Source organism: Acipenser ruthenus, chromosome 23 (assembly GCF_902713425.1).
Source record: "Acipenser ruthenus chromosome 23, fAciRut3.2 maternal haplotype, whole genome shotgun sequence".
Classification (NCBI taxonomy): Eukaryota; Metazoa; Chordata; class Actinopteri; order Acipenseriformes; family Acipenseridae; genus Acipenser; species Acipenser ruthenus.
The window spans coordinates 26,472,497-26,489,875 of NC_081211.1; the positions used below are offsets into that span (position 1 = coordinate 26,472,497).

At 37.8% G+C, this 17,379-nt stretch overlaps 1 protein-coding gene across 19 annotated transcripts in view; it reads right to left on the reverse strand.

The window, feature by feature from the left end:
- LOC117964607 (rap guanine nucleotide exchange factor 6-like) overlaps positions 1–17,379 on the reverse strand; it is a 74,614-nt gene that overhangs the window by 17,203 nt on the left and 40,032 nt on the right. For all 19 annotated transcript variants that reach the window (XM_058997018.1, XM_058997015.1, XM_058997009.1 and 16 more), the window contains 10 exons: positions 13,624–13,755; positions 9,841–10,021; positions 9,229–9,365; positions 8,554–8,709; positions 7,148–7,300; positions 6,574–6,738; positions 5,970–6,077; positions 5,267–5,470; positions 4,775–4,883; positions 4,229–4,466 (listed from right to left, as the gene is read on the reverse strand). In XM_058997018.1, the coding sequence (XP_058853001.1) occupies positions 4,229–4,466; positions 4,775–4,883; positions 5,267–5,470; positions 5,970–6,077; positions 6,574–6,738; positions 7,148–7,300; positions 8,554–8,709; positions 9,229–9,365; positions 9,841–10,021; positions 13,624–13,755 (1,583 nt within the window). The remainder of the gene's footprint in view (positions 1–4,228; positions 4,467–4,774; positions 4,884–5,266; positions 5,471–5,969; positions 6,078–6,573; positions 6,739–7,147; positions 7,301–8,553; positions 8,710–9,228; positions 9,366–9,840; positions 10,022–13,623; positions 13,756–17,379) is intronic.

Consider the following 17,379-nt stretch of genomic DNA (forward strand, 5'->3'; position numbering starts at 1 on the left):
AATTGCGTCAAAACATGTCTAGAAAGATATATTACATTACAGATATTGTAATATGTACTGTAAAGAATCTAATCTACACATCATAACTCTTGAAGCTGGGACTGTTTTTAAGGGAACATAATGACCGAATGCAGTATAAACAACACCACATGTCTCCAAGCTATAGAATCTTCATAATATTTCATCTTGGACAAATAACAGAATATCTAGAATATATCTGTTCATACACCCTGTTATGTTTAATAGACTATACGGATTGTTATCAATCCTGGGTGGGTCTTTTGTATGTAAATAACATATATCCCAGGGATATTGGACTACTTGCACTGTGTCATTTTAGTAAAAAAACAAAAATAATAATTATAATTTGCAAAATGATGCAGTCTCTTACCAAAACAGTCCCCTGTGTACATGATGCAATTACAAAGAAAGACAACATTGAAGAGCATTAAGAGAATGGATTACACCATATCAACTACAGACAATACAGAGAAGCACAAGGTAGAACCCAAGATTACACCATATCAACTACAGACAATACAGAGAAAGACAAGGTAGAACCCAAGATTACACCATATCAACTACAGACAATACAGAGAAAGACAAGGTAGAACCCAAGATTACACCATATCAACTTCAGACAATACAGAGAAGCACAAGGTAGAACCCAAGATTACACCATATCAACTTCAGACAATACAGAGAAGCACAAGGTAGAACCCAAGATTACACCATATCAACTTCAGACAATACAGAGAAAGACAAGGTAGAACCCAAGATTACACCATATCAACTTCAGACAATACAGAGAAGCACAAGGTAGAACCCAAGATTACACCATATCAACTACAGACAATACAGAGAAGCACAAGGTAGAACCCAAGATTACACCATATCAACTTCAGACAATACAGAGAAGCACAAGGTAGAACCCAAGATTACACCATATCAACTTCAGACAATACAGAGAAAGACAAGGTAGAACCCAAGATTACACCATATCAACTTCAGACAATACAGAGAAGCACAAGGTAGAACCCAAGATTACACCATATCAACTACAGACAATACAGAGAAGCACAAGGTAGAACCCAAGATTACACCATATCAACTACAGACAATACAGAGAAAGACAAGGTAGAACCCAAGATTACACCATATCAACTTCAGACAATACAGAGAAAGACAAGGTAGAACCCAAGATTACACCATATCAACTTCAGACAATACAGAGAAGCACAAGGTAGAACCCAAGATTACACCATATCAACTACAGACAATACAGAGAAGCACAAGGTAGAACCCAAGATTACACCATATCAACTACAGACAATACAGAGAAAGACAAGGTAGAACCCAAGATTACACCATATCAACTTCAGACAATACAGAGAAAGACAAGGTAGAACCCAAGATTACACCATATCAATTTCAGACAATACAGAGAAAGACAAGGTAGAACCCAAGATTACACCATATCAACTACAGACAATACAGAGAAAGACAAGATAGAACCCAAGATTACACCATATCAACTTCAGACAATACAGAGAAAGACAAGGTAGAACCCAAGATTACACCATATCAACTACAGACAATACAGAGAAAGACAAGGTAGAACCCAAGATTACACCATATCAACTACAGACAATACAGAGAAAGACAAGGTAGAACCCAAGATTACACCATATCAACTTCAGACAATACAGAGAAAGACAAGGTAGAACCCAAGATTACACCATATCAACTACAGACAATACAGAGAAAGACAAGGTAGAACCCAAGATTACACCATATCAACTTCAGACAATACAGAGAAAGACAAGGTAGAACCCAAGATTACACCATATCAACTTCAGACAATACAGAGAAAGACAAGGTAGAACCCAAGATTACACCATATCAACTACAGACAATACAGAGAAAGACAAGGTAGAACCCAAGATTACACCATATCAACTTCAGACAATACAGAGAAAGACAAGGTAGAACCCAAGATTACACCATATCAACTACAGACAATACAGAGAAAGACAAGGTAGAACCCAAGATTACACCATATCAACTTCAGACAATACAGAGAAAGACAAGGTAGAACCCAGGATTACAGGAGCACAGCACCATTTAAGAGCACAAATCAATACAAAAAATACATAAAAAGAAAGAAGGGCATGATGTATCACCTGTATATACATAATTCCATTTTAGCTTGTTTGTGTGAAAATGGCACATCAACAACAACAAAAAAACTTAATGTATGTAATTGAAGTGGCCCAAGTTGTGTGTCTGTATTAAGACAACGTTGAGCTGAAGCCCAGTACAGCTAAGAGGTACTGCTGTATGCTTCAGACAAGCTTTATAAATGTTTAATGAACCTGATAAAGAACCCTGGGAATGACCGGTCTTCAGTTCAGTCTCAATTTTTATTTATTTATTTATTTATTTTTAAACTTTGCTGTTCATGGATATCTGGAATACCATTTTAAAAAGAACAGATACAACATCTATCCTTGCAAACATTAGCTCCACCTTTACAGAACGTACAACAGTGAGTCTATAGATTTGGAGATTACTGTGCCATAGATCACTGTTACACTTCCTTAGTGGTTCCAAGACTGTAAATCACTGGGCAAATATAAAACGACTGCTTTGAGTTGTTCCAGCAATACGAACCCTACAGGAGGAAATCTACTGTATGAAACCTCCAGTATAGTATATATATATATATATATATATATATATATATATATATATATATATATATATATATATATATATATATATATATATAATAATTCCACTAAATTAAACACGAAGCCCTGAGGTTAGATCTTTACAGTTTCCACTTCTCTAATGGTATAAGACCTCTTTGTTATACGAGTTCTGCTTTTCACAAGAAAATGTACAATATATCGCATCACCCCAGGGCACACTAAGATGAAGCATAAAAAAGACCAACGTTTTACTGCAATGCAAGGACAATATACACGCATGATCATTTCTACTGTATACTGAAACATACCCGTATACATTTACATGCACACTGAATGGTTCAGAGAATGCCAAGCAGTAGAGCATGAAACATGCGCTGTGACCACGTCCCGCTAGTGAAGCGTGATACGAATCCAAATGAAAGTGTGCTGTGCATGAAAACAGGGAAGCTGCACCTCAAATTGACCATTTAAATGAAAATCGCTTCCGCCAGAACACCACCTCCTATACTCTTCGGGAAAAAAGAATTCAAAATAATAATAATAAAGACAGGATCCAATCCTACACCTACAGTAATACACTTCTGAGGATACAATGATACAAAAATGGAGAGAAATAATGGCCTTAGATATTTTAATTAACTATTGACGCATCACAAAATGTTGAAGAAAAAAAAAAGCTTTGAATTCAGCTGGGGCTGCTTCTAGCTTTCTACCCTTTTTTCATGATGTTTGAAGTATTTCAATCATATGATGTGATTACCATACCAACATCAATTACTTTCCTATCTATACCTATAAAAGAGCAGCAAAAAAAAAAAAAAAAAGCCTTCAGTAATTGAAATGACTTGTTAATAGGAACACTGAATGAACATCAGTATTCTTACCTAGTTCCGCTTTAACCATTTCCTTCTACAATATACCAACATTCTCAAATCCCCACATACTGTTCTGTTTAATATCTTGGAAGGTTCAGTCTTCTTTAAATTTCAAATATTGTGAAAGTTTTTCTTATCTCAGCAAAATGAACTCAAGTTTGAGCTAATGCAATACTCCTGAGCCAGCCATGACTGCCTGCCTGCCTGCCTGCCAACTAATATGTCTGAAACTCTCATGGTTCCTCAATGCAACAGGGATGGAAAGAAGACTCCCACTGCATAGCAGTCTGATCCATTCCTGCTTTTACTCTGAGTTTATTAAGACTCACCTGAGCCAATTCCCTATGCACTGCGGCTAATCAAGCTCCTAGTTAAACCTGGAATAGGTGAAACTGCTATGCAATTGGAGTCTTCCTTCCATCCCTGATGTCAGGTGGAAGCTCAGTTTGAATTGTACTGTAGGATGGACCCAGCCCTGAGACTGAAGGAATAGGAGGAGATTACTCTAGTGAGCTCCCAGATGAAATGACATGGCGCTCCCATTTGCACCTAGCTGGGAAGGACTCCAGCACTGACTTGCTATGCCTCCGGAGGCTTTTACAGTCAAAGCGATTCCTTTCCTGTACGCAGCCTGCTTACCTGAAAGGCTTTGGAGGCAGGATGCTGAAGCCCAGGATCTTTCGGATTTTGTTCCTTCCTCCCGACACAGTGCTGGCTTTGATCTTCTTGTTTCCCTTTTCATTAGGAAACATATGCTCCATATCCAGCGGGAGGTCTGGGATGGAGTAGCGGTTGCCTTTTTTCTCTTGGATTTTGGGAATATGTGGAATCCCATTCTTCTTTTCGTGTGTGATTCTGCTCAACTGATCTTTAAACACTGAAAAAGTAGCAATAAAAGAAACGGTCCTTATACAATAATAATAATAATAATAATAATAATAATAATAATAATAATTTAACATGCTGAAGGGGTTCTTGACATATAGATTTTAGCCCTCATTAATAGGTAAAATAAAAACTATAATACACTGGTTTAAAGAAAGAAATTAAAACAACCAGAAATATAAGTGTATAATAATGTATAATAATAAACACATCAATCAGCCACTGATAATTCTTGATTATTTAGTACTCTACATTGCTAATAGATCGCAGGTGGTTTCGAAGGCTTGCTTGCTTACTTACCAAATATGTTTGTTTTTACTGTTATACATAGATGCGTGTTATTCCTCAGGATTTCGACAGCTTTAGCATTCGCAATGTTTTCAAAGTTTTGGCCATTTATTTCCATTATCTGAAAGGGCAGTGGGAGGGGCGGGGGGAGAACATAATATACATTATGGTTAAACCCCAAATCCTTTAGAAAGTCATAAACAACTGATTGCAATATAATTCTGTTGTACTTGCTGTCCCAGTCACTCTCCCAGTTGTTGTACTAATGAGAGGTAAGTAAATTATTTTTATTAACCCTTTAAAAATGTAAAAAAACTAATTTTGCATCCCTTTGATTCCTTATAAAAAAAAAACTTATTTTTTTCTTTCTTTAAATGCCTAATCAATAATCTTCACACATTGAGTAACACAGATCAGCATAGATTTAACAAACTCGTATACTGCAAATGAAAAAGAAGAAGAAGAAGAAGAGAGACTGATCAAAAGTTTCAGATGCATGCATACCTGGTCTCCCCGTTTCAGTCCAGCCTCTGCTGCTTTACTCCCTGGTTCCACAGATTCAACAAAGATCCCTAACCCTTTCTCACTTCCACCCAGCAGGCTGAAATGGAGAGATGACTCTCTAGATGGCTTCAGCAGGGTTATTTGTCTCCATTTGGCTTTAGCTGCACAAGCAATGTTCAGCAGTCTGAGGTGACCTTTCATTTTCTTAAAAAGAGAATAAAACGCAGTTAACAGGGCATCTAATCACGTCCTAATGTTTTAGAATGAGAACATCATTGATTTGCATGACAAGATAACATATACCTATTTATCAACTACAATTTAACTATCAATCAACATACAATAATGGGGAATAATTCAAACAAGCAAGCAAATCTACAAGCAGATATCATTATTCAGGGAAGTACATTTCAAACAACAAATACCGCAACATAACTTAGGCGTCTGCCGTGTGTGAACCCTCTACAGTAGACATGCGGTTTATTGCAGAATTTAATGTGCACTGTTTGGGCAGAATTTCTGCATGTTATATGCAAGGTGAGGTATTGTACGGTTATAGTATTCTGCATTGCATGCTATGGTGGTCTCGTTATACAAGAGATGCCCACTGATTACACATGCATGTAATATTACGATACTGGAATCGTACTTTAAACTCGGGCGTAGCAGAATTGTAATACTTTAATAAACTTTTAAGCCTTACTGCCATTTCCAAATTGTTTTCAAACTCTTCAAGAAACTGCGTCATTGCAGGATCCCCTTCAAAATCATTGAAGTGATTGTTCACCCACAACAACACCACCCGTGTGACCTAAAACAAAGTTTAGAGAACAAAGAGTTAACCCTAGTAATATAGAGAAAAAGGGTTCCTATTTACACAATCCAAGAACAGGACCTTAGAAAAAGTGCCAGCTTTGAAACGAAATAACTGTTCCCTTAAAGAGCGACTAACTGAATGCCCATAATCTGAAATCTAAGCATCAGACCAGACATGATTATTAACAACCTGTATTCAACTGCAAACACATGACAAAAAAAACACACACAACCAACAACATCATCAAAGCAGCTAACAAGCATCAATGTTCCTAAACAGAATCACGACAAGGAACCTTGATGACTGTACATTCTCAAACTGCTGATATGTATTTTTGGGAATTTTTGTGAAATTAGTGTTCTACAATGACATGTTTCTACCATTATTGGCACGGTTTGCACAGCATTCAAAAGAAGTATTGATCCACATGAGCCACACCGCTCTCACTGTAGATCAATTGTTAAACACCGCATTGGCTGCTCAGACTGACCTTGTCCCTGAGGCTGTCAACCTTGAACCACTCTAACAGTTTCCTTCCGGCTTCCATGGGACTCGACAGGAACGTCCTGTAGGTGAGTAAGAAATCTTCGATGTAGGTGGGGTCCACCACAGAATGCTCTTCTACTAAGTGCATTATAAGCCGATCTGGAGTTCCCTAAAGAGAAACATGGTAATATTAATCACGATTAGAGCTAACAAAACAAGTCCTTTAAATCCTACCGAAAATGCAACTAGTAAAAAAAAAAAAAAATTCTCATATATAAAATATGCACACATAGTGGATTTGATTGTGTATTGTGTTTTTTTTTTTTTTTTCTAAAGCAATGTATGTATTGATTGTTCTTTGCATATTGTAATAAAAGCGGGAGGTTGCGTAAGAAGGTTTTCTGGTGTTTCAGTTTGTGTAAAGGAAATTAATAGCACAAATTAAAAGAATATTTATAAAGTGTTTTTTTTTTTTTAAGATTCTTCTTGAGAATTTGATTGCACCAAGTCATAGTAAAGCATAGTAAAAATTCTTTTAATTTTAATTTGTCTTAAAAACAGCATGCATACAAAAGTACCTTGATGACAATGTGCCCTTTCCTTGTGCCGCTGCGGTCCAGCTCCCTGTGCTCCTTCACCATCACAATCTCCCCTTCCTCCTCCACCTTGTGTGTGTTCTTCTCCACATGGTTCAGAATCCTCCAGTAGTCTTGCTGGGCTATACACACAAACTGGCCCACAGTGACATGAGGAAAGTTAAGAAACTTGTAGTACATAAAAACACTGCTGTCCACCAGCAATGGGTACTCTGGCAACAGTACCGCAAAGTCCTTTAGGCGCGGCATTGGAACTGTCTCGAGCATAAACTCCTCTCAGATTAAAAAAGAAATCAAATTAAAAGAAATGAAAAAAGACTCCAAATCGTAATCATGCCTGAATTCGGCAGCCATGACTCCTCTGAGTCAGACCAAGCCTGTCACCCTGTTCGGCAGGACTCCTACAGCCACTCTGAGAGCTCATGAATATGCATTTTGTTAAAGTGAAGCCAAATCCTGACCTCTGCACAACTAGCTTTTACCACGTCTTGCACTCTCCAAAAACCTGAAGTAGACGACACAGAGGCCAGTTTGCAACTGCAACATCTCTATATTAAGACACAGTTCCCATTTCATATGACTAAGCGGGAAGGTTTGACCCTGTTTCAGCTAATTGTGCAAAAAACTAAATAAATACATTACTGTAACAGCAATTCTCTGATTTGGAGAAACCATTTCTAATGATGGTTTGGTTAATCGGCATAAGGTGCCATGCACAATGTGAGGGTCGCTATGTTGGGCTAAGTTAATACAAAAATGTGTACAGGGCAGTATTAATTAAATTTGTATACATAGTAATCACCAAGGATCTAGTTGTGGTCAGTCTACTTCAGTCGAGCACAACTGACCGTGGAATCTGTGCAAACTCAGATGAGCTGAGTCGGGACGGTTTGAGTCGGGCTGTGTGCGGCAGGCTTGTAGAAACAGAAACTTCAACAAAGGAAGTAAGACTTCCTACTTTTATTTTTTTTACCTCATGATCTGACACATCATTCATTAGCAATCAAATGTTTTACAGTAAAAAAAAAAAAACACAGTATCTACATAGCTTGCTAGTATCCTTACTTGTATATAAAGAAAATAACTGTGAATTACATATTTCTTCACGATGTGTACCAATCGGTAGCAACGCAATGTATCTTTTATCTATCTATATAAACGAATATGGCAGTATAATTCATGCACTTGTTACACGTAAAAACCCTGATACTGTTTCCAATATAAAATTACAGGAGGCGTGTAGAACCAGGTAACAAGAAGACAGCAGCTTCACCTGGTTGCATTTCTGGGCTAGCCGTCTGCTTTAAATGGCAGTGGGGTTTGTGCATCTCTGATCTATAAAGTGTTAATCACAGCAAGCAGAATGGTCTGGAGAACACCCCCCATACCTGGCAGTCATCTCCTTTGGTCCGCACTAGTCCGCTCATGTACTGTTTATCCAGGGTGGGAGAAATCCCGAAGCTGTTTCCCATGCAAAGAATCTCATTCCTCTCAAGATGAGCGATTTCCACTGAGCCATTCAGAATAACGTACCAGGAATCCAGCTGGAAAAAAAAAAAAAGAGATTTATCGCCATGACTAAAAATCCTCCTTTGATAACGGCTTCCTTCAGCTGGTATTCCTAAATAAATGGCCCTTTGGAGAACAGTACAGTAGTTTAATCACACACTGTACACTGTTCATTTGCAAAGCAGAGGAGACTTGACTCAACTATTCTGTTCCATTTCAAGACTTTGTTTCAACCATCTTCTTAATTATTGAATTTAACCTCAGTGAGATCAATTAAATAAATTAAGGAACTGGTTGGAAACAATAATAAAAAATAAATAAAAACAACTAAGGTTGTATAATCCTGTTCAGTTATAAATCAGTTCTTATATTTCTTATTACACTTAATTCAACGTTGTGTCAATTTGCTTGACAGTGGAATTCTCATTTAATAAAACGCTACAATTGATGAATGGCTGAATCGGTGTGCTAGGGTATCGATCTCTAACTAGACATTTCATTTTTTTATTGTGCAACAAAAAGAAGATCCTGTAGATTAGTGTTCAATCACTTACTTCTTGTCCGTCTTGGAGAATGATGGCCCCTGCTTGTTCCACTACTTCAAATATCATGACAGAGCACAGCTCCCTTCTGACAGACATCGTCATGTTTGCAAAAGCAGGGAGCTGGTGCATGAACTCCAGTAAGTGTTCTGTTGGGGCAATGAGACAAACAATTCAGAATGGAATAGCAGACAGGATCACTGGTATTGGTCTACCTGCAGGAACCTAAAAAGCTCTCTCAGGAGGAATACCTAGCTGGCATTTCAAGGCCTATTAGTGACAGGGTCCAACTGAGCACAGCATGGGCTTCACACATCATTATCTCTTCTAAAAATACATCAAACCACAGACTTCTGCTCTAGAAAAATCAGTAGAGAAATTTTATTTTGAACTGTATATAGATACAGTATATGCTTGTGTTTACATTTTTGAAGTTCATATGCCATTTCCTTCCAACAAAGCTGAGTTTATTTTGGCCACAATTGTCATTATATGCCTCTCAAAATAATCTGTTTAAAAAATAAAAGTTTAATTCCCTTACAAAATAACCTTCCTGTTTCAGCATTTTAGAAATGAATGATAAATGTAAAAAGCGATAGGAAAAAGGAAAAAGGCATTTCTAACCGATATCATCATCAGTCCTGTCCGCTGGGTCCTTCTCCAGACAGTCTCGGACCACATCCCTTCCCAGAAGAGGATCTGAAGCCCGGTCGATGTCTTCATCTTCCTCCTCCTCCTCTTCAGAATCGACAGCTGCTTCTGGAAGCCCGGACAGATCCACATCCCCGATCTCGCTCTCTGTAGCCTGAGGGACAACACAACGACATGCTGTGATTTCACGCGACTCGAGGGGGCCCCGGGCAGAGGCCAAGGCGTGGGCCCCTCCCTCCTGCACACTGGATGACTTCCACTGCTGCTTTCCTTGGAAAAGGACTTTCACATAAGAAATCACTATAAAAAATAAATCAGAATGCAAACTAAAAGATCAGTAGGCCTAATTATTGTTACGTACCTGTTAAAAGGCAATGTCACCATTTTATATTAACAGCTGTCCTAAAATGAAACAGTTTCATGAACTATGGACTATGCCACTTTACAGTGACCTATGCAGTACTACCATGATGTTTTGCATTAAACGTATGTTTTTCACTACTCTGTAGATATGACTTAACTTAGCCTTGTTCTTTACAGATTGATGCACAAAGCCTTTAGAGTGCATCAGAAAATACTTCATGGGCTTGACTGCTACAGGCACTTATTATATAAAATAACCACTTACACATTTTGAAGAATATTACTGCTTTTTTTTTTTTTTTTTTTTTAAATCTTGCACCCACAGCTTTCACGTAAATGAAAGCAATGTAGTTAATCTCATTAGATAAAGAGATGCAAAAAAATAACAAAATGTTAAACAGATTTAATAATAAGAGCTGCTTTGGCCACTCTCCTGCAATTAAGTTAAGTACTTGAAAAAGTATTACATCATTTTTATAAATATATATTGAAACACACACACACACACACACACACACACACACACACACACACACACACACACCGACACACACGCACACACACACACTGGCTGATCCTCAACATTTCTTGCGTTTTTGGCTCGCTGTTAAACAAAAACTCACTGTACTCTCTGTTCCAAAAACTTGGATGAAGAGACTGCTAAATTAGCTGCTAAATTCAGGGTTATAGGTTAATGTTCCATGATGGCAGAATATAGCTGTATATTTCATTAAAAAAAGAGCAAACAAATGTCTTCATGTAATAAAATCTGCAGGCTATTTGAAACTCAAAGCAAATCTAAAAATATATATATATATATATTTTTTTAAAAGACTAACATGCCATATCATACGCACTATCCTCTGGATGAAAACTATGGAAATTCAGAATCTTCAAAAAGGTTAAGTACACAAGGGGAGCATGAAAAAGATATTATTTCAATCCTGTTGCTATGTCAGTGCCATATTAAATGATAAGACTATAACCTTTGCACACAGATACAGTATTTTCATTCTGCTGTGAATTCTCTTCTAGTGCCTATCAGAAATGGCAGAGACATCAGTTCCGTTTCACTGCAGCCTTGTCTCTATTTCTACACCTGAACCAGCACAGATCATGCAGGGCATACAGATATCAAGTACTCCTGTGTACAAAAACAAAGGGATTCTTTTCAAAGAGACAAAGCAATCTGACAGCAGTCAGGGACAGGTAGCCAATGGTGAGCGTGGGGGGGGGGGGGGGGGGAGCGGGGTATTCTTCTCTGCCATTTTTGCCTGCAATCGGCTCCAATAAAAATACTCAAATTTAACAGAGACAAAATCCTTATTTAAAGTGATCTGTAGTCCTCTCTCCATGTATGGTGAGAGAGACCTGCTTAACAAAACAATTACAGTAAGTCGGAGGGCCCTCCTAACCCTTAACCAGAGTGCTGTGCAAAAGCAAAGCAGGTGTTCCTGAGAAGAGCACCTCCTTCTGCACTCTTACAACTATCTTCACTCATTCATGTTCTTCCATAGACACTGAGGACTACTTAAGATATGCAGCTGGGAAAGCAATACGTTTGAGACCAATATAAGCAGAAGGTCATGTTAACCCCACCAAAATGTACTTCCTCTTTGCTCGGAGCAAAGCTCATTTGAGCTGTGCAGAAAATCTGGTTTTCAAAAGAAACTGTAATACATTTAAAACCAACCCTAATTTGTCCACCAGGGAGTGCCGTGCACCAAACTACAATCCCATCAGAATCTGAGCTGTTTTAAAGAAGAGCCTCCTGTCAAGTTACGGCTTACGGATGCTAAAAGATCTTTAAAAGATCACGACAATATTAAGTGCAAGGCAGTCGTGTTAAATCCCTGGCTGAGGCAAACTGCACAAAACATGTATCTGAACTGCCGTCACACAAGACTGACCACCCCTGAGCACTGTTAGAAGGGTTAACACAGTAGCACACAGCCATGGTGTTGGGTTCCGCTCATCACTCTCTCTGCAAAGTCAAAGAGGATGCTACTTTCCTGTTTAACCTTAAGCACACAGCTGGGAAGAGAGGGCTCTGATTACTAACATCACCGGGGTCCAGAGCAACAGGAAACCAAGCAAAATCCTCTAATTAGAAGCGTTGAAAAATGGGGACAAAAACAAAGATTGGGACTTCCTCTTCAAACCCCATCCCTCACGAGCTCGGGAACATGATCAGCTGAGCACTCGAGCAAGAGACACTGTAATCTTTAAAGAGATGAGCTGATCCAAGACTGCGCCATGTTTTTTTTTACTAATATCATTCTTGGTTTTTATTTTTCAATTGAACACACGAGTGGGACTTACTATGGGAAGAATGGTAAAACTGCAGTGATGAATGCCTGTGAGATCTGTGTTAATGGCATGCATGGTTTCTGCACTCCATTTGCCCCCAGTCTAGGAAAGCCCGGATGCAGAATTACATAAAATCAATTTGGGTAGAACTGCAACACTTTGACAAGGCTGGACATTTAGGAACACAGTCTTTTTCTTTTCTCAAGGTGTACCGCTGCCAAACAGTCATGTACCCTGACATTTACTTCGAGGTATTTCTTCTCTGCTATAGGGATGAAGGTATGTATTAGGAAATAATAAAGTACCATTTGAGATGCAAATACCGTAAGTCCCTTGGCAGCTGGACATATAATCTTTATGGTAATACGTGTAATAAGAGGGGTTCATGCATGATTACATGCCAGCAAGAGTCCTGCATTCAAAGCATCCCCACAAGTACATAGAAAAACATAGCATGTTGTCTGAAAAGGTTAAAGTGGAATTTTTATTCTGTTTGATCTGCAAACGCTCCACTCTGCCGTCGTGACATTTCATTTTTTTCTATGTAAACACTGAATATTCTCATGTGTAACTTCCATCCTCAAAAGAACAGTCGATGTATACGTTATCTGTGCAACAGGTTTTGTTAATAACATATCTTTTAAAATTCCTGTTCAAGAAGTATGTAAAAGTGCAGGTAATTTATATAAATAAAAAAAAGTGCAGGTAATAGTTCTGTTTGTGGCTAGCTGTGAGAATAAACAACTTCAAGTATTTACACTTGAGATTTTTTTTTTTTTTGTGTGGCATTTTTGATATTCTTGTGTCTAAAAAGCATTGGGATAAATGTCCTGTTTATGTACTTATGGTCCTATACAGGTCGTAGCCTCTGTGACAAAAACAATATCAATATAATACTCTGAGGAAAACACATGAATGGCTTTTGAAATGTGAACACTGATCGACAGAGCCTGTTAACTTTAACAGTTGTTTTTCAAGCCATTTACCATTAAACATGTACAACACAAGACACAGGGGAATCATGGTTGTATAGTAAAGAAATGACCATGTGTTTGTGACTTGATAAAAAAGGTTTTACATTACCTGGTAGATATCAGACAAGCTGCTGCTCCCCGAGTCACTGGCAATGCTGCACCCTGATTGGCTGGGAGGGACGTGCGTCATGTGCGAATGAGGGTTGTCTGTGAGGTGCATCTTGGTGAGGTCTGCAGGAAGCTGTTGAAAAAACAGAAAAAATTGAAAAAAAAGTTACCGTTTTTTGTCTCCTTGCTTTCTAAACTCTTTACTGAAAGATAAGAGAGATGTATTCATCTACTCCTTGACTTCCCAAACCCTAGGACTATTCAGTACATAATAATACACTTCATGAACCTCAGATACCAGTCCAATGAAAAGCTCCCGGCACCAAGACAGCAGTGTGGAGTAGTGGTTAGGGCTCTGGACTCTTGACCGGAGGGTTGTGGGTTCAATCCCCAGTGGGGGACACTACTGCTGTACCCTTGAGCAAGGTACTTTACCTAGATTGCTCCAGTAAAAACCCAACTGTATAAATGGGGAATTGTATGTAAAAATAATGTGATATCTGTATAATGTGAAATAATGTATAATGTGATATCTTGTAACAATTGTAAGTCGCCCTGGATAAGGGCGTCTGCTAAGAAATAAATAATAATAATAATAATAATAATAATAATAATAATAATAATAATAATAATAATAATAAAGACACTTTATACCTTTTAAATAATGAAGACCTTGTTTAGAGATTTAAAAAAAGACACACAACTAGGAGCTAGATCAAATTCACATTTAAACAAATATAAGTCAAAGCAGCTGTGTCTTTAATTAAATCCACCCCTAGCTTATAATATACAGGAGGGATCATACAATCAGCTTTGTATTAAAGCCAGAGATAATTAATTATTATAGGCACTTATACACATCCATAAATCAAGGTTTTAGTGCCTTATAAATTTTCCTCTTGTACAAACGTGATATTTAAGGACCTGAAATCTGATGGACTGATAGAAAGTTTGAATAACTTTTTCCTAGCACTTGGACATTTAAAACCTGTGCAGACGAGGACCTAATTGAAATACAGTACTGCTTAATACTCCTTGAAAGTTTAAGAGAGACATTCATTTTATGGCTGACAAGTGACCTTTAAGTGTTGCCTGCCTCTCTGGTAGACTTCCAACAGTAAATCTCAACCACACCCGACTTGTGGACGTGATCTTTATAACCCGGGACAACCCTCCTGTCTGTCACAGCGAGGAGCAGCGATGCTGCATTACAATGTCATTCTATCAGACTGACAGTTAGAAAGTGTAAGAATGAGTTGGTGTTTCTCTCTTACAGCTCTGCTTGAAGCTACAATCTGGAATCCAGCTTTTATATAAAAAACAAACAACAAAAAATATATATATATTGTAAATGCAAAAGCATAGCACCATAAACATCAACTATAAACATCAAATTTCCCTTTTTTCATTACATTAAAAGGAATGATTTCATTCTCAAATCCACAGCAACATTACAGTAAGTGCATTACAATACCATTTGCTATGTAATATAATGCTGTACTAGAACAATTAATTCTGGCAATTCCAAATTGAAGTAACTAATATTATGCAATACTTATGGACACACAATGACGTTCATAGCAAACATATTCCAGAGTAAATTCAATTATAAAGCTCACACAAGGCATGGATCAGTCACATGTGATCTCCATGCAAAGGGCTTTCAAATCTTAACATGCCGTTTTAAAGCAGCCTAATACAACGCTGTACAAAACTAGAACACTAAAAACGCATTTCGCTGCACCGGGTTGCCGTGCTAAGAAAGTCAGCTAACAAAACAGAAAAAAGAAATTGGACAATTTTAGAAAAACAAACCGCTAATTTGAAATAACTTTCACAGCCAATAATGAAATCCAAATGAGTAACATTTTCATTCTTTAACCTCCCAAACTGGTAACAAATTCCTTCCATCGTTACATCTGCCAGTCTGCCACCAAACAGCTGTTACAACTCGAATTACCAGTCCAGCTTCCAGCATTAAAATAAATCGTTCAGCCACATGCATGGGACATGAGACTTCTCAACATACATGCACCAGTCACTATAACTGTGCACCAGCAAATCATTTTACTATTAATACTAAAAGCATACATTAAAAATATATATTTGACCACAGCACTATTTGACCTGACATAACCTCAGAGCAAGACCATGACCAGAACACCACCTTCAAGCAAACAGACACACTCGCGTGACCTGGTGCAGATATTGCTTTTGCCACAGTATATTCTGTAGATAGGACTGTCTGAGGATAACCATGAATAATGTAAGGTGCATAAAGCCCACTCCAACAAAATGTCTTCTTTTCATTACCTACAGTATACTACAGAATATATGGGAGAGATGGGATACCGCACTTATGTATTTATTTTGAAATAAATCTATAAGCTTCACTAACCCCAGCCTGATCAAAAGGACTATTATATCATAGACTATTGTAATGGCACATTCTCAACCCGAGGTAGACTGGCCAGATCTAATCAATTACTAGTCTGTTGGAATTATAGATTAGTCAGTTCCCCCCAGCAAGTAATGATAGATACACATTTAACACTAAGAGGTGGATTGAATTGAAATATACAGCACTGCTTTAAGGTACAAAGTCTTTCCCTGTTCGACGGTCACATACAGTACGTTACTGACTAATATTAGTCTCCTATGATTGCAAAAACTGGAAACTTTGATTACATGTCCCCACAGAGCAGGACAATAGCGCAGCTGTAAGTTTTGAATGAATCAGCCCCCTAAGAAGCTCTAGTGTTTAAGGGTGGTAGCCATGTCAGCAAAAACTCCTTCTAATTAATGATGTGGTTTAAAACAAGGCATCATCCTCGCTAAGATGATTTGATTTGGAGCCGAGGCCCCTGCTAATCAGAGGTGAACTGCAATGTCCTACCTAACAGGAGGGCCTCCAGTCAGCTTCATTAATAAATCATTAATCAAACTAATTAAATATACATGTTTGCTTGCAGTCGCATTCTAAACACTACATTATATAAAACACAAACAAAGCGAACAACACTAAATAGAAGAGTATCTATTTTAGGAAAACACGCTAACAAAAAACACAGATTTCTCCTGTATCATTTATTGATGGTTTTTAAATAAAACACTAGTTGATACATCTTTTAAAAAGGTCATCCCTACAGTGTCTCAATTATTTACCCAGACAAACATATTCTCATTAATTATGAAAGGATTTTTTTTAAATAAAGGGTTTAAACGTGGTGTGTTTCCTTTCAGCTTTACAAGGCATGTTAAGAATGAGGAGCAACAAGCCTCCGAAGATCCCTCAGGAGGCCAAGTTTAAGATGCAAAGCAGGCGTTCATGCAGTGGTACTGAGGCATTTCTTTAAGGTAGCGTAACTATCCAAATCTTACAGCCATTACAGTCAAAAATACATCATTACATATTGATTCGTTATTTATTCAATCACTTTTAACCAGGCAGGCAGCTTTGCACAATCTTAATAATACAAGTAAAAGTCAAATTAAGCTTCTCAAACTAGTACATATCATCGTGCTCAGCAAGTTTATTAATCAACTCTTAAAGCCCCAAACACACAATTGTATAGTATAACTGTAGTTAATGTACATCGTCAATATAAGATACTGCAGTGTTGTGGTGCACACAGTAGCAGCTTCACCCATTCCAGGTTTTACTACAAGATTGATTAGTGTATATGTAACAAACTCAGATGTGTCTTAAACTCATAGCAAAACCAGGAGTGGCAGTAACTGCTATGCAACGGCATAC